This window comes from Puntigrus tetrazona, chromosome 14 (genome assembly GCF_018831695.1).
Source record: "Puntigrus tetrazona isolate hp1 chromosome 14, ASM1883169v1, whole genome shotgun sequence".
In the NCBI taxonomy this organism is placed as follows: Eukaryota; Metazoa; Chordata; class Actinopteri; order Cypriniformes; family Cyprinidae; genus Puntigrus; species Puntigrus tetrazona.
The window spans coordinates 22,732,501-22,748,740 of record NC_056712.1 but is presented as its reverse complement, the minus strand read 5'-3'; the positions used below and the strand labels follow the sequence as shown (position 1 = coordinate 22,748,740).

Sequence of the window (16,240 nt, the reverse complement as noted above, 5' to 3'; positions counted from 1 at the left end):
ACCAACGTTATTAGCTTCTGGACTCGTCTGTTGCTCCTCCACCCCAGTAAACACACACGCACACCTAAGCACCATCATTATCTCAGTGTCGATGCTGCAAACTGATGAATATTTGATTCCGCTTCATCTTCTGTGTCTGTGAGCGTCCCCAGATATGTGAAAATGCGCGCATTTGTTTGGAGATTTCTTTCTGCATTTATGCGTTAAGTGCACACGTCTGGGATGCCTTGAGGGAAGGACGGTGGGCTTTGCTGGGAAGGTGGGCTGGGTGCTGAAACAAGCAAAAGCTTTCGTATTACCTTTTAAAGACAATCAATTATCGTGACCTGCTCTGCCTCCCTGTGGGGGTTCCACCTCTCCTCGAGAGCGGGCCAGGCAGCTTCGACATATGAGTCAGTGTTTGGAAGTGACAGGGCATTAGTTTGCATAGCCCAACTCATCAGAGAGCCTCAATAATCTCCAGTGTCAATGGAGCAGTCACATAAGAAACAGGGAGGCAAGCAGCCCCCCCGTGTACTCTATTACATTGCTAATGAGTTTACTGGTGATATGCTTTCAGTCCACAAATGTCATGGTGGCGAGTGTGAGTTTCATCAGAAATGCAAGTCAACAGAACACAGCGAGGCTGCATTTAAGCACGACCTATTGATAATTCAGTTCTTCCGGTTGGATTTGTAGTGGATTCTTAGTTGATCTCTTTAGGACCGTTAATGAATAAGACTGCTTATGAATTATTACTGCTTTCTTCAGCATTGCATGATGCTTCAGAAATCAATCTAAAATGCTGATTGGCACTCAGTAGAATATTAAATATGAATGTGCAATAAAGTGTAAAATAAACTGCAATGTAAAACACAGAGACTTCAATATATTTCTGCATTGGAGCCAACAAGTATAACTTGCATTGAAGTGTATGTGTAATGTACAAAATGCAAAAAGACAGGAACTGAGGCCTTGTTTCTTTCTTTCCTTTTTAGCAGTGGATTTGCAAGGCTGCTGTCCACACACGCGGTTTATAGTCCCTCCAAAAACCACACACTGGGTGGCCATTATGCAGAGAGGGAAGTGCACCTTCAAGGAGAAGATTCTTAAGGCAGCTGCTTTCAATGCCTCGGCTGTCATTATCTACAATAACAGCACCAAAGAGGACACAGTCACGATGGCTCATGAAGGTGAGCGCCATAATCAATGTATTCTCATTATTGCTAATGCAACCATCTCCTTCTAATCTGTGTCATGCAGGCTTTTCTGACTTCTGTAGCTTTTAGATGGAAGCTTGTTCCTGTCGTGGTAATATCTGCACCAGGTGTTAACATTTTAAACGTGAAATTTTGTTCGGAGTGTATGTACATGGAAATGGATATTTTTATTTGACTAAACAAATCAGTTGTGTTGGCTGAAAATATAGGAAGTGGTAGCTGATATTTTATGACTAAGCAGATGCACCTGACCGGTTACTTTAAGGTCTTTGTAGCGCTTGCAGCAGATTTTAATGCAGTGAGGTACATTATCTGGAAAAATCATTGTCCAAGGACTAAATGGGAGAGTGTGTATTGTGCGTGTGTGAGTGCAATAAAGAAAGAGCCAAAATTTGCAAAGTAAAGCTAACTGCAAAATGAAACTATGGTCAACAATTTTGTGTTTGTGTGTGTGTAGCTGTCTCTTACTCTAGAGGTTTGTGCAACGGACAGCAGACAGTTTGAGGGAAAATGTCGCTGTGCTCAGCAAAAATGTATTTATATTATTATTTATTTTTAAAGCATTTTGGTAAAAGCAACAGCTGACACAGTAATTTTAATGGCCATTACGTTCCATTAATGTTTACTAAACAGACCACGAAGATGGTAACTGGACACCACAATGCATCAAGCTACTGTACATATAATACATTATGGATTGTTTATTATGAATTATGCAAGTTTATATAATACTTCATGTAACATTAATCAAGCTTTTGGAAAATATTGTGGTCCCGTCAGATAGATCAAATTGTAATGCACAGTTTGATTTTAATTTTGTTTTGAGTCAGTGACGTCATTAGTAGTGCTTTTATTTAAATTAAAATTTTTACACCTGTTCAGAATTTATAATTGATTCTTTATTTTACAACTGTGTCATTCTGTCTGAGGTAGACTTGCTCTTTTTTTTTTAAGCTGTTGATCTGTGTACACATGCAAACTGACATCTGTGACAGCATCGCAACTATTTTTAAAATGTTTTCCACCATGGGTGCATTTTTAAGATGCATCGAAACGTCTCAAAACCTCTGTGTTCCGTTCCTTTATGTGCTGCTACGTCTAGTTTTTTTTGAATGCAAGAACATATCCCGTGTGAACGTTTCCCCAGTCATTCTGTGTGGTGTGAGGTGTGTGGCTTTTAGTGGCAGCTGGGACTGGAGGTTGTTATTGTGGTTCTCAGCTGTTTAGGACCAAAACAGCAGTCTTGATCAGCGGGAGCATTCAGGATTTATTGTTCGTGTACGTAGGTATTTCATAATTTGTCATGGGGTTGCAAACCCGCCTTCAGAGTGTGACAGAGACTGTTGGTTTGGTTTTTGAGGACATGGGGACATGGTGAAGGACTGCGCGTACTGGAATCCATCCCTCAGTGCAGTCACTGTTGCTCTGCAGGTGCACTCTCACACACACACACACACACACACACTTCTAGTTTGGCACACATCCAAGAGCTTAGGATGCACAGGGAACATAGGATTCAACCTAAAGCTTCTCAGAAGTGTGATAAGATGTATAAAGGGGTGGGCTGGACAGCGAAAAGGGGAAGATAAGGGGAGATGGTGAGTCACGGCAGTGCTATCAGAACGGGATCGATGAGATGTTTAAATATAGCAGGATTGCATGATTTATTCAGAGGGTCCTTTTCCCCTGCCACCTATGGGATTTAAACCTCAATGTACCAGCTGTTAAATCTTTAGGCACTTCACGATTCAGCTGGATTTTGATTCATAGTGTCATGAGACAGTTGTCCAGGGGTACTTGATAGATATCAATTTTTTTTTCCTCGACAGCATAGGGATGCAAGATCTTAACAAATTCATTATTATTCATATTTATTTTTTATTTTTTGTAGGTAATTAGAAAGGTATAAAAATAGCGACAATAAAAACAACAAAAGCACAGAACGAAATGTCTGTGTTTTCTGGCTCTATCTAGAACATAAAAAAAAAAAGAATTGCAATGCATCAGCGTATGGATTTATCACTGTCCTTGCACCACATGATATTTTTCCTTGTTGTTCTTGCTGTTATTATTATTATTATTATTATTATTATTATTATTAAATGCATGTGAGACAATGTTTTTATACATGTAGATTTTAGTCACACATTCAGATTAAAAAAAAAAAAACACCCACAGGAAGTTTGGGGTTGCGTTTGTGCATGTGTGTGGGTGGTGAGACATGCTTGCACACTGAAAACTGTAAGCAAACAGACACATTATTTTCAAGAGCAACAAACCTAATAAAGGAATATGCATTTTGCATATTGTAAATATAATGAGTATAATGAGTCATATGCTTTTCTCTGAGCATTGTTTGTACAATAGCATCAACACCTTTAAATACCTGTTCAAGTATGCAGTTCATATGAGCCAGCACATATATTTTTAAAACCAGCTACATGCAGAGTGCGTCTAAATTCATATCTCCACATGCTACGGTTTGAAGGATTGCATCACCTCCACTGTCAGTGTCAGTCAGCACCACCTTTGAGGGAGTTTCCCCTTTAACACAGATCAATATTTGCATGCCTTGACCTTTATGCAAGGAACAATCGATAATGAATACAATTAATTTCCAATCACTGTTATAAAGTAAGGCCATTCAGCAAATCTAAATGCTTGAAGAATGCATTTTTTAAAACATTTTAATCCATATTTGGCAAATTTTCTTTAGATCTCTTTCGGATCATATTCAATAATGATGCAATTATTACTACAGATCATAATATTTGTTTTGATAATACCGTATGTGTCTTAAACAGACTGTACGTGTTTACATGAGTTATGCACTGTGACGCACATCACGATATACATCTGTCGGTTTTCACACTGCTTATGGAGAACAAACGGCCTTGGAGTTGGTCAGAAGCGCTCTATCAGTCACCGCCGGAGCAAATTGTCCCCGTCCTGCCCTAGACATCGTCTTTACTGCTGACAAACGGCCTTCTGAGCCAGGCAGCGTGCTAAACAGCCACGTCTCATTCACACCTGCGCATAAACATAAGTGCTCACGTACACCAGCGCGTATAAAAAAAAATCTATGCAAAATCATACCAGCTGGTAGACTGCAAATTAAACCTTTGTTTATGCATGATGAAACAACCCTAATGTCAGACCCACAAGCAGCCGCGTTCACACTGACATTCTGTGACATTCAGACTCCTTTTTCACACTCTTTGCACCCTTGTGACATTCAGGATTTGTCTGTAAGATGCAGCAGTGTTTATACACAAGGGATGATGCACCCTTGATTACGTCCATAATAAATGCATGCTTGTTCACCCTTTAGCCCTAACCTACAGTCATGATCTACTGAAACTCTTAATAAACTAATGGACATTAATTACTTTCAGAGTACTCCTCCTATGTAGTTTTAAGCTATACTGTATACTGTATGTAGCTGTTTTTAACATTTTATAAAAGTACTAATAAGTAGAAAACAACAGGTTAATACAATATTAATGTTTTATACAGTATAGCAATTATTTGGCGTTTATTAAAATCTTTCTATATAAAAAGCTTATTTCGTTCAACATTTCCTCAAAATGTAGACATGTTTAGCCTCTGGTAAAATGCTTCTGTTTTGCTTTCTTTTCTTATTAGGGGGAAAAAAAAGATCAAAGTTTTTTTTTAAATGTTTTTGTATCCTGAAGTTTGGAATGTGTGTTATCCTGATGATTCTGAGATTGCGCATTCTTTGAGAATGATCAACAGCATAGGACAGCATCCAAATGCACTTTGTACAAGGTCAATAGAAATCACGCAAAACGTTCTTGTATACATTCACATGGCTAGTATTAAAGCTGTCAATCTATGCCATTTAGAAACGATAGGATTTGTTTCACAGCGCTTCGCATTTCTTTGTAATCAACATATTGCTTTAAAAACCAATGTGGTGCTTTTGTGACGTTTTTTTATAACCCGTGTCCCTTGTGATATTTTTTTCCCCCCATAGCCATGCCATCCTATCCGCTGCTACGAAGCTGTGAAAGTAGAGATTTGTGTCTTGTAGACCCTAGAGGCATTGAGACTCGTCACTTGACAAAAAAAAAAAAAACGGCAACAGTTAATGTTGCATTATGGCATCTCAGTGGTTTTTCGAGGACCTTTACCTCAAAGATGCGTTTCTGCAGTCTGTCAGTCCAAACACTGGGAGTCTAAAATGCCAGAAACCACAAACAGAAAGTTGCATGTGAAAATGTCAGGTCACAGCTAGATTTGACAGAGGCAGTCTGGGACTGGTTTGTATTTCGAGTTTGTGCCTTCAAGGTTATTCATATCTTAGATACAGTCAAAATAACAAAGTTTTGAATCTCATTTGCTTAAATGCGTTTTGACCAGCATAATAATAGTTGCGTGATGATATTTGTCATCGCATTTTATTTCTTGTATATAGGGCAAGCGCAGAATATGGTGAGATTAGATCGCTGATTAGAACAGGTCTGCGATAGGTTTCCATCTGTACTGTTCTAACCTTATTATCGCAAAGCCTAAGGGCTAGTATTATATCAGTGTCTATGGCACGGCCTAAGCCCTAGATCGGTGTTATTGTGAGTATTTGTGGTGGGGGATGGACGGGGTGTTTGTTTGTCCCCATTTTGTGTTGGCATGATTACTGTGCCATTTGTGTGACTGCGAATGTTTAATAGGTCAGATCAGGAGTATTAAACAACATCCGTGCATTTGATTAGATTTTCTTTGTATGCTTTTAATGCAGCTAAAAAAAATCCATGCATCTGCAATGGATTGTGTAGCTTTCCTGTAAAATATTGTTTGTATTGATCTCTGTGTATTTATTGTATATTGTCTGTACTTCATATTTAATACTTGAGTCACATGGAAAGCGTTTTCTGAGATGATATGCCTGGGTCACATTCTCACTGTATTTGACCAATTCAGTATGAGTATAGAATAATAAGGTTTTATTTTTATTTATCCTAAAATTAAAAATAAAATAAAATAAGAAATTTATTTTCAGTATTTGTAATACTGGAAAATAAGTAATACAGAATTTTATTTTACTGTAAAATTACAATACTAATGTTTAAGTACTATTTTCTTTATTTTCAAACAGTATATAATAAGGTTTTTTTTTCTGACAGGTTGCAGTCACATATGCAAATATTTAAATGTGAAGTTTGAAGGGTGCTGTAAAATTATAAAATACTTATTATTATTATTATTATTATTATTATTATTATTATTCATACTTGCAGTATTTTTGTTTATATAATGGGTGTATACTGTGTATATTTCTTATGTATCTACAAAGACAAACAATATACATTTAGAAAATATTAATGTGTCTATAAATGTATATAAATATATTAATATATGACCTTAACTTATTTTTCCTAAATATATACATGCATGTATATTTATAAGTACATTATAAATGTGTACAGTACACACTTATATTATAAGGATTATACATACTATGGTAGTTTTCATGAAACGTTGCCTAAAACATTTTCTTGGGTGAAAATAACTCTCAATGTAATTGATCTCTCCTAAGGCACTGGAGACATAGTGGCAGTAATGATCACAGAGTCCTTTGGAAAGGAGATTTTGGGATTTCTGGAGAAGAATCAGACCGTGCTGGTGTCCGTGATGGTTGGGTCACGAGGGCTGCCCAAGAATATCAACCGCGGCTCCTTGGTGTTCGTCTCCATCTCCTTTATCGTCCTGATGATAATCTCCTCTGCTTGGCTGATCTTCTACTTCATCCAGAAGATCAGAGACACCAGCGCGCGGGATCGCAGTCAGGTCTTACACCACACACACAGATATATCAGCCATAGCGATTCTGCTTCTGTATTCTCCTGTTGCTCTTTTGAACAAAAACACACATAAACAGACTCTCACCCTCAAGCTTGCGTCTAAAAACCTCGGCAATTTTTTCTTTTCCCAAAGATCTCTCTGATATTTAACAGGCTTATCTGACCTTCAAGAACTTCCTGTGTGTTCAAAGATAGTAGTAAATGGCCCAGCCTTCCCAGCTCATGAAATCTTAATGCAGAAATGTGTGTGTGTGTGTGTGTGTGTGTGTGTGTGCACTCGTTTGGTGACACTCTGCCTCTTCAGCGTCTGGTTCCACACACGCACACACACAGTTCTCATTACTCCACTGTAGTGTTGATGTCTCTCAGCCCTTTCGCTTTTACTAGACCTCTGAACTTACTGCTGGCATAAACAGACTTTCATCAAGCTGTATTAACAGCTGCTGGTATAAAGGTGAAATATATATTAAATCAGAATCTCTTATTTACCGGTTAGATTTAAAGTAGTAGACACAGTTTATACTATGGAGGACTGAAATAAAAATAGTTGCTGCATTTAAATGCAAGCCTTCGCCCTGACATTGTGTAAGGTTACTTAAATCTTTTTAATAGGGGACAAGTCATAAACAGCAAAACCTCACTGGCATAGCTTTGCTAGTGTGATTACTGCTTATTCAGCCCTGTGAATACATCTCACTTTTTAGTGGGTTTGTATTATTAGCTGATATTTGAGTAATAAGCCACCATCATTCATCATATATATATATATATATATATATATATATATATATATATATTTATTTATTTTTTATATTATTTTATTTTTTTTTTTTTTTTTTGTTACAGTAAAACACATATTATTTTAGAAAATGTTTCTATTTAACATACAACATACATTCAATTAAACTAATTTCTGTTTCAGTTCTTTTAAACTTTCTGTTTATCCAAGAATCCCAAACATGATTTGCTTCCACAAAATATTAAGTACAAAATATAAATAAATAAAATAAAAAGTAGAGTACCAAATTGATATTGGGATAATTTCTGAAGGATCTAATAATTATGTTAACTATTATAATAATACTTCACAATATTGAATGGATTTTACTGTATCGCTGTATACTTTATTATCAAAAAAATGCATAATTGGTGAACATTAATAGATGGCTTTCATATATACACACACACACACACACACACACATATATATATATATATATATATATATATATATATATATATATATATATATATATATATATATATATATATATATATATATTACCAACCCCAAACTATTGAATGGTAGAGTATTTGGGTGATTAAAAGGTCATTTGCAGTGTTTTGGAGGCATCTAACCTAAATGTAATTGCAAACATATACACACCAGCACGCACATATACTGCACCTCCCACTGACTTTTATTGTTTTTTAATTAAGCTTATTATAATTAGTGCAGACTCACCTTAACCCCTTTGGCATTTTTAGATTTTAATTAAACCATCATTTGTCCTTTTTATGAACCGTACTTGTGAAGACATCCTCACGAGTAAGTTTATTTGTGTCTATGTTTGCGAGTACATTTCGAGACCCTTGCAAATATAGCACACACACTCACAGTTTAGCTAGCGCAAATCCTTTGGCCCCGGTTGCCCCTTTGGCTTTTTCTGTAAACTGTCGGCAGTAAATCACTGAGCTGTTTATTTAGCAATAAACTGGCAGAATGACGACCGAGGACATCTCCGAACAAACACTCATAAACACACACACAGACAATGAACTGCCTATCACAGACTGCACTTAGAGTCTTTTATTTATGGCCCGCTCTGTCAGGCCTTTCACTAACTCAGCCTCATTTGCTTTATACAGTCCTGATAAGACACTCTAATACGGTGCTTTTATCACAATTAATGTTGCTAATGGTTTCTCCTCTGCGTTACAATTCGGCTCTACCTTGTTTATCAAAATCCGAATTGCAACTTTGTTTGGTCATTTTAATTTCCTGTTTCATTAAGCCAAGCTGTGAATCTAAAATTACGTGAATTACTGTCTCCTCTCTGTCCTTTGTTGCTATAGCGACGGCTGGGAGATGCTGCCAAGAAGGCCATTAGCAAGCTGACTACCAGGACAGTAAAAAGAGGGGACAAGGTGAGGTCTTTTGACGTCATTGCTTGTTTACTTTTCTCAAGCTCGACTCTATCCGTGTCTGCCAGGCTATAGTAAGCAGCACTGTGTCCTATTATGGAGCTGTTTGTGCAATTCTCCATTCATAATGCATCTCCGTATTCCATGAAGGACTCAGTGGACACGTACGCACTGCAGCTAAATATGGCTGTCACTGTTCTTCTGAGTGCTTAATCACATTCTTTATGCACACAGCTTGGTTATTTACAGTTGCGTTCAACAGCTGAAAAATACAAGTTGATAGAAAAACATTTGCATTAAATCCAGTTTTCTCCCACCAGCCACCAGCTGTCTAGAAGCAACCCATACTTTACAATCTACACAGAGTGCATGCGGTTTAAAAGCAGACGCCTAAAGAGCATAAACAAAACATGGCGCCTTTGGAAATTGCTGGACGGCGATGCGTATCTGCTCACTATTATTACTTTAGAAAAAGCAAACTCAGAGCAGGTTAAACTGTTACAGCAAAACAAACAACACTGCACTGCATGTACTGGTTTGAACAAATGCTCAGTGAATCGTCATTGCTTGCATAATATAATGCGTTCATAGAAATTAATTTGTCTATTCAGCAAGGATTTCGGGAATTATTCAAAAGTGATAAAAAGACATTAAAAATGTTTCAAAACAATTCTATTTCAAATGAATGATATTTTTAATGTTCTGTTTATCCAAGTATTATTAAAAATATATGACAGTTTTCATAAAAATATTAAGCAACGTGACGTTTTTTGAAGGTTTTTAACCTTGATAACAATAAGTTTTGTCTTGAGCACTTCTTGAGCACTACTGAAAATTCAGCTTTGCCATTACATAACAGAATTTTATCTTTTTTTTTTAAATATAATACAGCAAAACAAACAATACTGCACTGCATATCTGGTTTTAACAACAAATGCACATTAAATTCATAATTGCTTGCATAGTATAATAATTAGTTTTTAAGAAATCAATATTTTAATTAGTGATTATAGTAATTTATTTATAAATTTAAGTAAATTTAAAATAAATACATTTAGAATATATTCTTATTTCAGATAAATGCTGCTTTGTTTTTGTTGTTATTCTTTCTGTTCATCCTAGTATCATTAAAATGTATGACGGTTTACATAAAAATATTACCTTGGTCACTTTAATGTTTTTTCTTGATCATTAAGAGAGCATAAATTCTAGGCTGCTTTAAATTCAGCTTGTCATTTTTAACATTTTTAAAATATAACGAAAAGCAAACTCAGATCAGGTGAAACTGTTGGAAATCCATCTTTCTGAAACGGCAAAACCAACACTGCACTGCTTTTTTGCCCTAATTATGGATCTCCGAATTTTTCAAAAACTTATATATATTATTTAGAGTATATTTACGCATGTCATGCATAATCGCTTGTATAATAATACAATGCATATTAAACCTTTGCTCAAGGTCTCATTTAATCAATAATTGGCAGTTAAATATCGGCGGCAGACAGTTTAGGTTCATCTCAAAAAGTAATCTTGCTGAATGGACCACAAAGTCCAAAGAAAGACATTGACCTGTGTAAAGGTGAATGACTGTCAGGTGAGCGATGAGGTAAGAAGGGTCGTGAGACTTCACAGCTGTTTGGTTTGGAGAAGGGGTGGAGTCGTGCCAGTCAGTGTGTATCACAGCCCAGTCAAGGTCAGCTCACATCAGCCATGAATAAAACATCAGTGGCCTTGGAGAAGTGCTGCAAGAAATTGAAACCTTTCATCTGAGAGGTCATGCTCGGTAGAGATTGAGTGAGAGAACATCTGTCTGTCTTCCTCTGCCTCTCTCTCTCTCTCATTCTCCTTTTCAAGTGATCGCATACGCTTTTTCGATCAGTTATGACGCATTTTCCTGCTCCGATGCATTCTTACAGCTTCACTGCCTTGGTTGAAGCCTCTAAGCCTTTGAGTATCGGCCACGTCCCTCTGCAGGGACTGACCGGACCACAGTCGATGGCTCTCACGCTGAGAGGGGCCCATTAGAAACCGAACACCACTCGCCACAACATGACCTTGACCATGCAGAGTAGACAGGACACTGCCAGGTGACGGAAATAGCATCTAGAGTAGAGAAGATGCTTCCAGGAAGAGCAGGGCAGAGTGTGATATAAAACCTAGGAGGATTTTTGTCACTATCTAAATGGCTCCATGCCCAGGGAGGTCTAGTTAGCTGCCTGAGCGATGCGTTGCCTGCTACTAGAGGTATATTAATGCTACGATAATATATAAATAGTATTTGAAAGCATTACTGCTGCTTGCTTTTCCTGCATGACTTTAAGTCTTTTAGGCAATTTTGATGAAGTTACATAAAATACATGGTAAAAATGTCACATAAGTAGTAGCACTATATATAATTGAGCTTGCACTGCCCTTGTATCGGTATATGTATTGGCAGTAACAGCAGTAATCTACAGCTAAAAGCAATAACCAACAGCAGCAGCAGATCTATTCCGACAAGACCGAATGCATTAACATTGCCATATCCATTACCATGCTAACAATTTTCAGTTCTTGTGATAGAAAAAAAGCATGTATTAACACATAAACATCACTAGACTGGCTCATTTTGTCACAAATTTGCTATAATCAGGCATTTATCATTTGGTTCTAATAGGTTACAAAAACCACTGTATCTTAGTATTATGCTTCCAAAGAAAGGCAGATCACTAGACACTCTTCCGAGTAGGCAGTGTTTCCTCTGTGGTGTCAAGATTTGCTTCAGACTGACCTCATAGGTCAGTCAAGTGACAGATGGACTGAAAGCAGAGCCAGAGAAATACAGAATCTTTGACACATCGTATCCACTAAATCTGCTGAACGATCGCTCTCTCCTACTCAAGTCACCCTGCAATAACTAGATAGAGACACTGTTATCCGAGCAGCTTCCTATCTCTGGGAGTCGACATGAGTTTCTAAAACCGGACCGATGGAACGTTTTCCACACTACTTTCTGTTTTTATTCTATTTATATTCGAAGTATTTTTGGGATCTCTGGTAGGAAATTATTTGACACAAAATACAGTCGGAATGCTCAGAATGGCACGCTGTCATACCTTACACTAGGAATGGAGTATGCTGTAAGCGTCCTGTGCAGAGTGCGCAAATTTACGGTGTGTATGGAATACCCAGATGACCTACTTCATTTGCCAAAATGATTTCATCCCGTAATACAGTGTACTCATCTTGTTCTTTATTTTTTTTGTTCCTAGAATTCTGAAACTAAAGCCAGTGTGTGTGTGTCAGGACTATTTATGCATTTTTTATGCATTTACACGTCACTATATTTTGGACACGCGCATTCTCTTGTGTCAGGAGCCATGCGTTTTAACGTAATAGCATGCTAGCTGAAATATTAGCCTACAGCTTAGTGCATATTTCGCTGCCTACTATTTGGTGAAGTAGTATGTAAAACCATATGCATCATGCAGAGATAATGTTGAACTGTATTATTTAATAATACACTCATTATGCAGATCACATGCTTTTAGGTGACCTCATTTACATGCACTTTTTATTAAGCTATTGACAGGCAGTTATTCTGCATTTATATCCTTTCTGTCCTTGACGTATTGTTTGACTGGAATATCAGATGTTAAGAGATTATTATGTGCAGTGTGATTTTATCTTAATAGGATTCTGCATGAAATACTGTGTAAATGTATGTTACATACTTTGCTATTGTAACTATATGCGTTACTATCTATTTAACGAATTTCGTATTCGTTTGATTTTTACTTTATAATGGAGTGTATGAGTGCGGTGTCTGAACCTTAAATGGTGCACTCGAGAATAGCTAGGGAAGATGAATACAAGGACAAGGCAGCGGGAGGTCAAGAGATCAGATCAATATAGAGTGAAATGCAGGTACTCAAAGCATATTGCCAAGAGTTTAAAGAGAATTTCACACCTGCCTTATTCCCATTTCTCACAGATACGTGTCATAAGGCCATCATACATATTTAATAATAATGGGCTAGTGATGCCTAAGTAGAAATAGAAGGAAAGATTCAAGGTCCTAAAGGGAGTTATATTTCTGTATATTGTATTTTTGTATCGATATTAATTTACCTTAGTTTTTCTTTTTTTGTTTAGTTTTTTTGTCCTTGTTTGTCACATCCAGCAATTGATAAGCAACAGAACCTTATAGCGGTCACTTGGTTTCTGCGGTGTCGTGCTAAGTAGCATTGGTCAAAAATGCAGTTGCATATTTTAGCAACATCTTCTTGCCTATTTATGTGTCTTTTTTTTTAGACACCATTTTCACTTTTAAGTGTGGTCAGAGATTATTTATTGCATTTTAGACTGACAAATGATCCTAAAACTGCCCTGATGTACCCTGTATCTCTGTCCTAAAAGAAATTTCTAAGTTTGAATATTTCATTTAAACTATAATTTGACTAATGAAAAGGCTAATCTATGTTTGTCATCTTGTATTCATGTTTTGTAGGAAACGGAGCCAGATTTTAATCATTGTGCAGTGTGCATTGAAGGTTATCAGCTAAATGATGTGGTCCGGATCCTGCCATGCAAGTAAGTTTGTGTGTTTTTACATATGCATTTAGTTGAGCTTTGAAACAGGGGCAATGAGGGCACTGTTAACTGCAAATGAACTGTTTTTAAAAAACAGAAACTGCTATATATATATATATATATATATATATATATATATATATATATATATATATAGATAGATAGATAGATAGATAGATAGATAGATAGATATTTTAACATTTTGGCTTACAGTATGTTGTCCGCTGTCCGCTGGCAAAATCTTTTTGCATTGTCCAGTGCAATTTGGTTTTCACCCCAGACTTTGAATAATGGTCAAATGACTTTTGGAGAGAGAAAGGGAGATCAGGGGTCACTTGCTGTTGTGAGATGTGAGTTTGTTGAGGAAATATGGCACTGCTGTGGCTGTGAATCACTGCCCTGTCAGACCCGCTCTGCTTATTTTTAGCAGCTCAGCTTCCAGTGACCTCTAGGCAGCCAACACACAAACACACACGCTGTTTGTACTTACAAACAGATACACACCATTCATGCACAGTATATTAAAGGGATGTGACATACAGTATGCACACACAAATACACAAACATGCCCTTTTCTACCGTTTCAGACACCATCTGCCGAGTATGACCCGGTCACACAGCTGGAAGTCTAGCTGCTAATTTTGTGTATCATCTTACACCAAACATGCATACTATATGTGTTCACATGCTATAAGTGCTTATATAGATACACCGTGAGCTGCTACGTGCTACGCCAGTTTCCTCATGATTATCCCTTCCTCTTTTTGACGTGCATTTCTTTGTTGCTAATGTATTTAAGAATTTCCTTTAAAGTAGATGAAACCATCATGTTGTTCCAGACCTGTATGACTGTATGATCTTAAACATTGTGCCAAATATCTATTTGGTCTTGCAGGTTTGGAACGAGTAAATGATTCGATAAATACAAACCGGCGAACTATCTCTAGTACAGTATCAGTCATCTCTCCATGATATCTACTAGCACTGATATTTTTTGCTTTTCATCCATACCCACTCACGCTCTATCCTTATTATCTCTTTCGCTCCCTCTTTCTGTCTCTATAACTGTACAGCAGCGATGAAGCGCTAATCCAGAGCCTGGTTAATTGCATTGTTCTCTGCTTACAGCTGAATCACTGCTTCACTCCAGTCAGATCAAATAACACACTCATGAGCTGCAGCCTGTGCTGCCTCAGACAGCTGCTGGCATCCAGCAACAAACCAGTCTGAAACTCTTTAGTCATCATGAGAAACGGTTGGATGATCATCCAGGTCTTAAAGTACCCCAAGTACTTAAAGGACCCTGTGAAATTCAACTTTTACTCTATAAATGTTGAATTTCAGGCATTGTGTATGGTAATGTAGTCCTAAAATGAGAGCTCATCGTTGTCTTAACAATTTTAGACATTACAATTATTGGGTGATGTAACTTGAATAAAACAAACGCTTATCTTTGATTTCATGGGGTCTTTAAGATACCAATGATTTCTAGCAATTCCTCTTGATTACAATAAGAATGTTTAAAGATATTTGTCAAATTTACTGTTCAATATTAGATATTCACAGCTAGTTTAGCTTCGAGGGATCTGCAAAAAGGCGTTCAATTAAAAGGAAGCAAATTGCAAAAAAAGGTTTAAATACATAATGCACAAGCATGACCTCCATAAGGACAGGCACTGACGTTGAACGATTCATACGCAATTTCAATTCATCCCAAAAGGTGTTCAATAGGGGTTTGAGGTTTGACTAGGCAAGTTCTTCTGAACCTTTATGGAACTTGCTTTGTGCGCCAGGTTTATTGTCACGCTGGAATAGAAAAGTCCCTGCCCAATGTTACCATGGAGTTGTCATACAGCCGTGTCATTCTATGCTGTATCATTGAGATATGTTTGGAGATTTGAACAGGAATAACTAGAATGGCCAAACCCATTTGATATTCAGATATAAAATATTCAGGATATACATATAGTGCAAGATTTTAACAGTCGAGATCACTGGATCATGAAACGGAAGCATTAATTTTATGGGTTAATATTATTTTTTCCCATGAGTGTACTATTACTAAGGTTACTGTGTTTTGATGGAAGATTATAAAAACAATTCATTGTTTTCATTGGAAAAAGTTTTTTTTTTTAAAGAAATGTTTACGTACATTTGTTAAATCTTATCAGAAGCAACATTAAAGTCATTTGTAATGCTGCAAAAAATGATTTCAAATATATGCTGTTCTTTATATTACTGAACATTCAATATCAACTTTATATCACAGAATACTTCAAAAAGTGTCACGGTTTTCATAAAAATATCAAGCAGCATTAAGCAACTGTGTTATGCCTTGCCTATAATAAGAAATATAAATCAGTATAATAGAATGATTTCCGATTCATCATTTGACACTGAAGTAAAGACCCTAACTTTTAAGTGTGTGTGCGCGTGTGTGGAAATGGTTGTCATCTGTTCTTATCTTATGGTTATCTCTTCTTAAGGTGAGTATCTCTGCTC

General features: G+C 36.8%; 1 protein-coding gene across 5 annotated transcripts in view; it reads left to right on the top strand.

Annotated features, from left to right (window-relative positions):
- rnf130 (ring finger protein 130) overlaps positions 1-16,240 on the top strand; it is a 36,630-nt gene that overhangs the window by 11,812 nt on the left and 8,578 nt on the right. For 4 of the 5 annotated variants that reach the window (XM_043257212.1, XM_043257216.1, XM_043257215.1 and 1 more), the window contains exons 3-6: positions 978-1,172; positions 6,757-7,007; positions 9,098-9,169; positions 13,656-13,738. In XM_043257212.1, coding sequence (XP_043113147.1) covers positions 978-1,172; positions 6,757-7,007; positions 9,098-9,169; positions 13,656-13,738 — 601 coding nt within the window. The remainder of the gene's footprint in view (positions 1-977; positions 1,173-6,756; positions 7,008-9,097; positions 9,170-13,655; positions 13,739-16,240) is intronic. The other variant, XM_043257214.1, reaches the window with a different exon arrangement.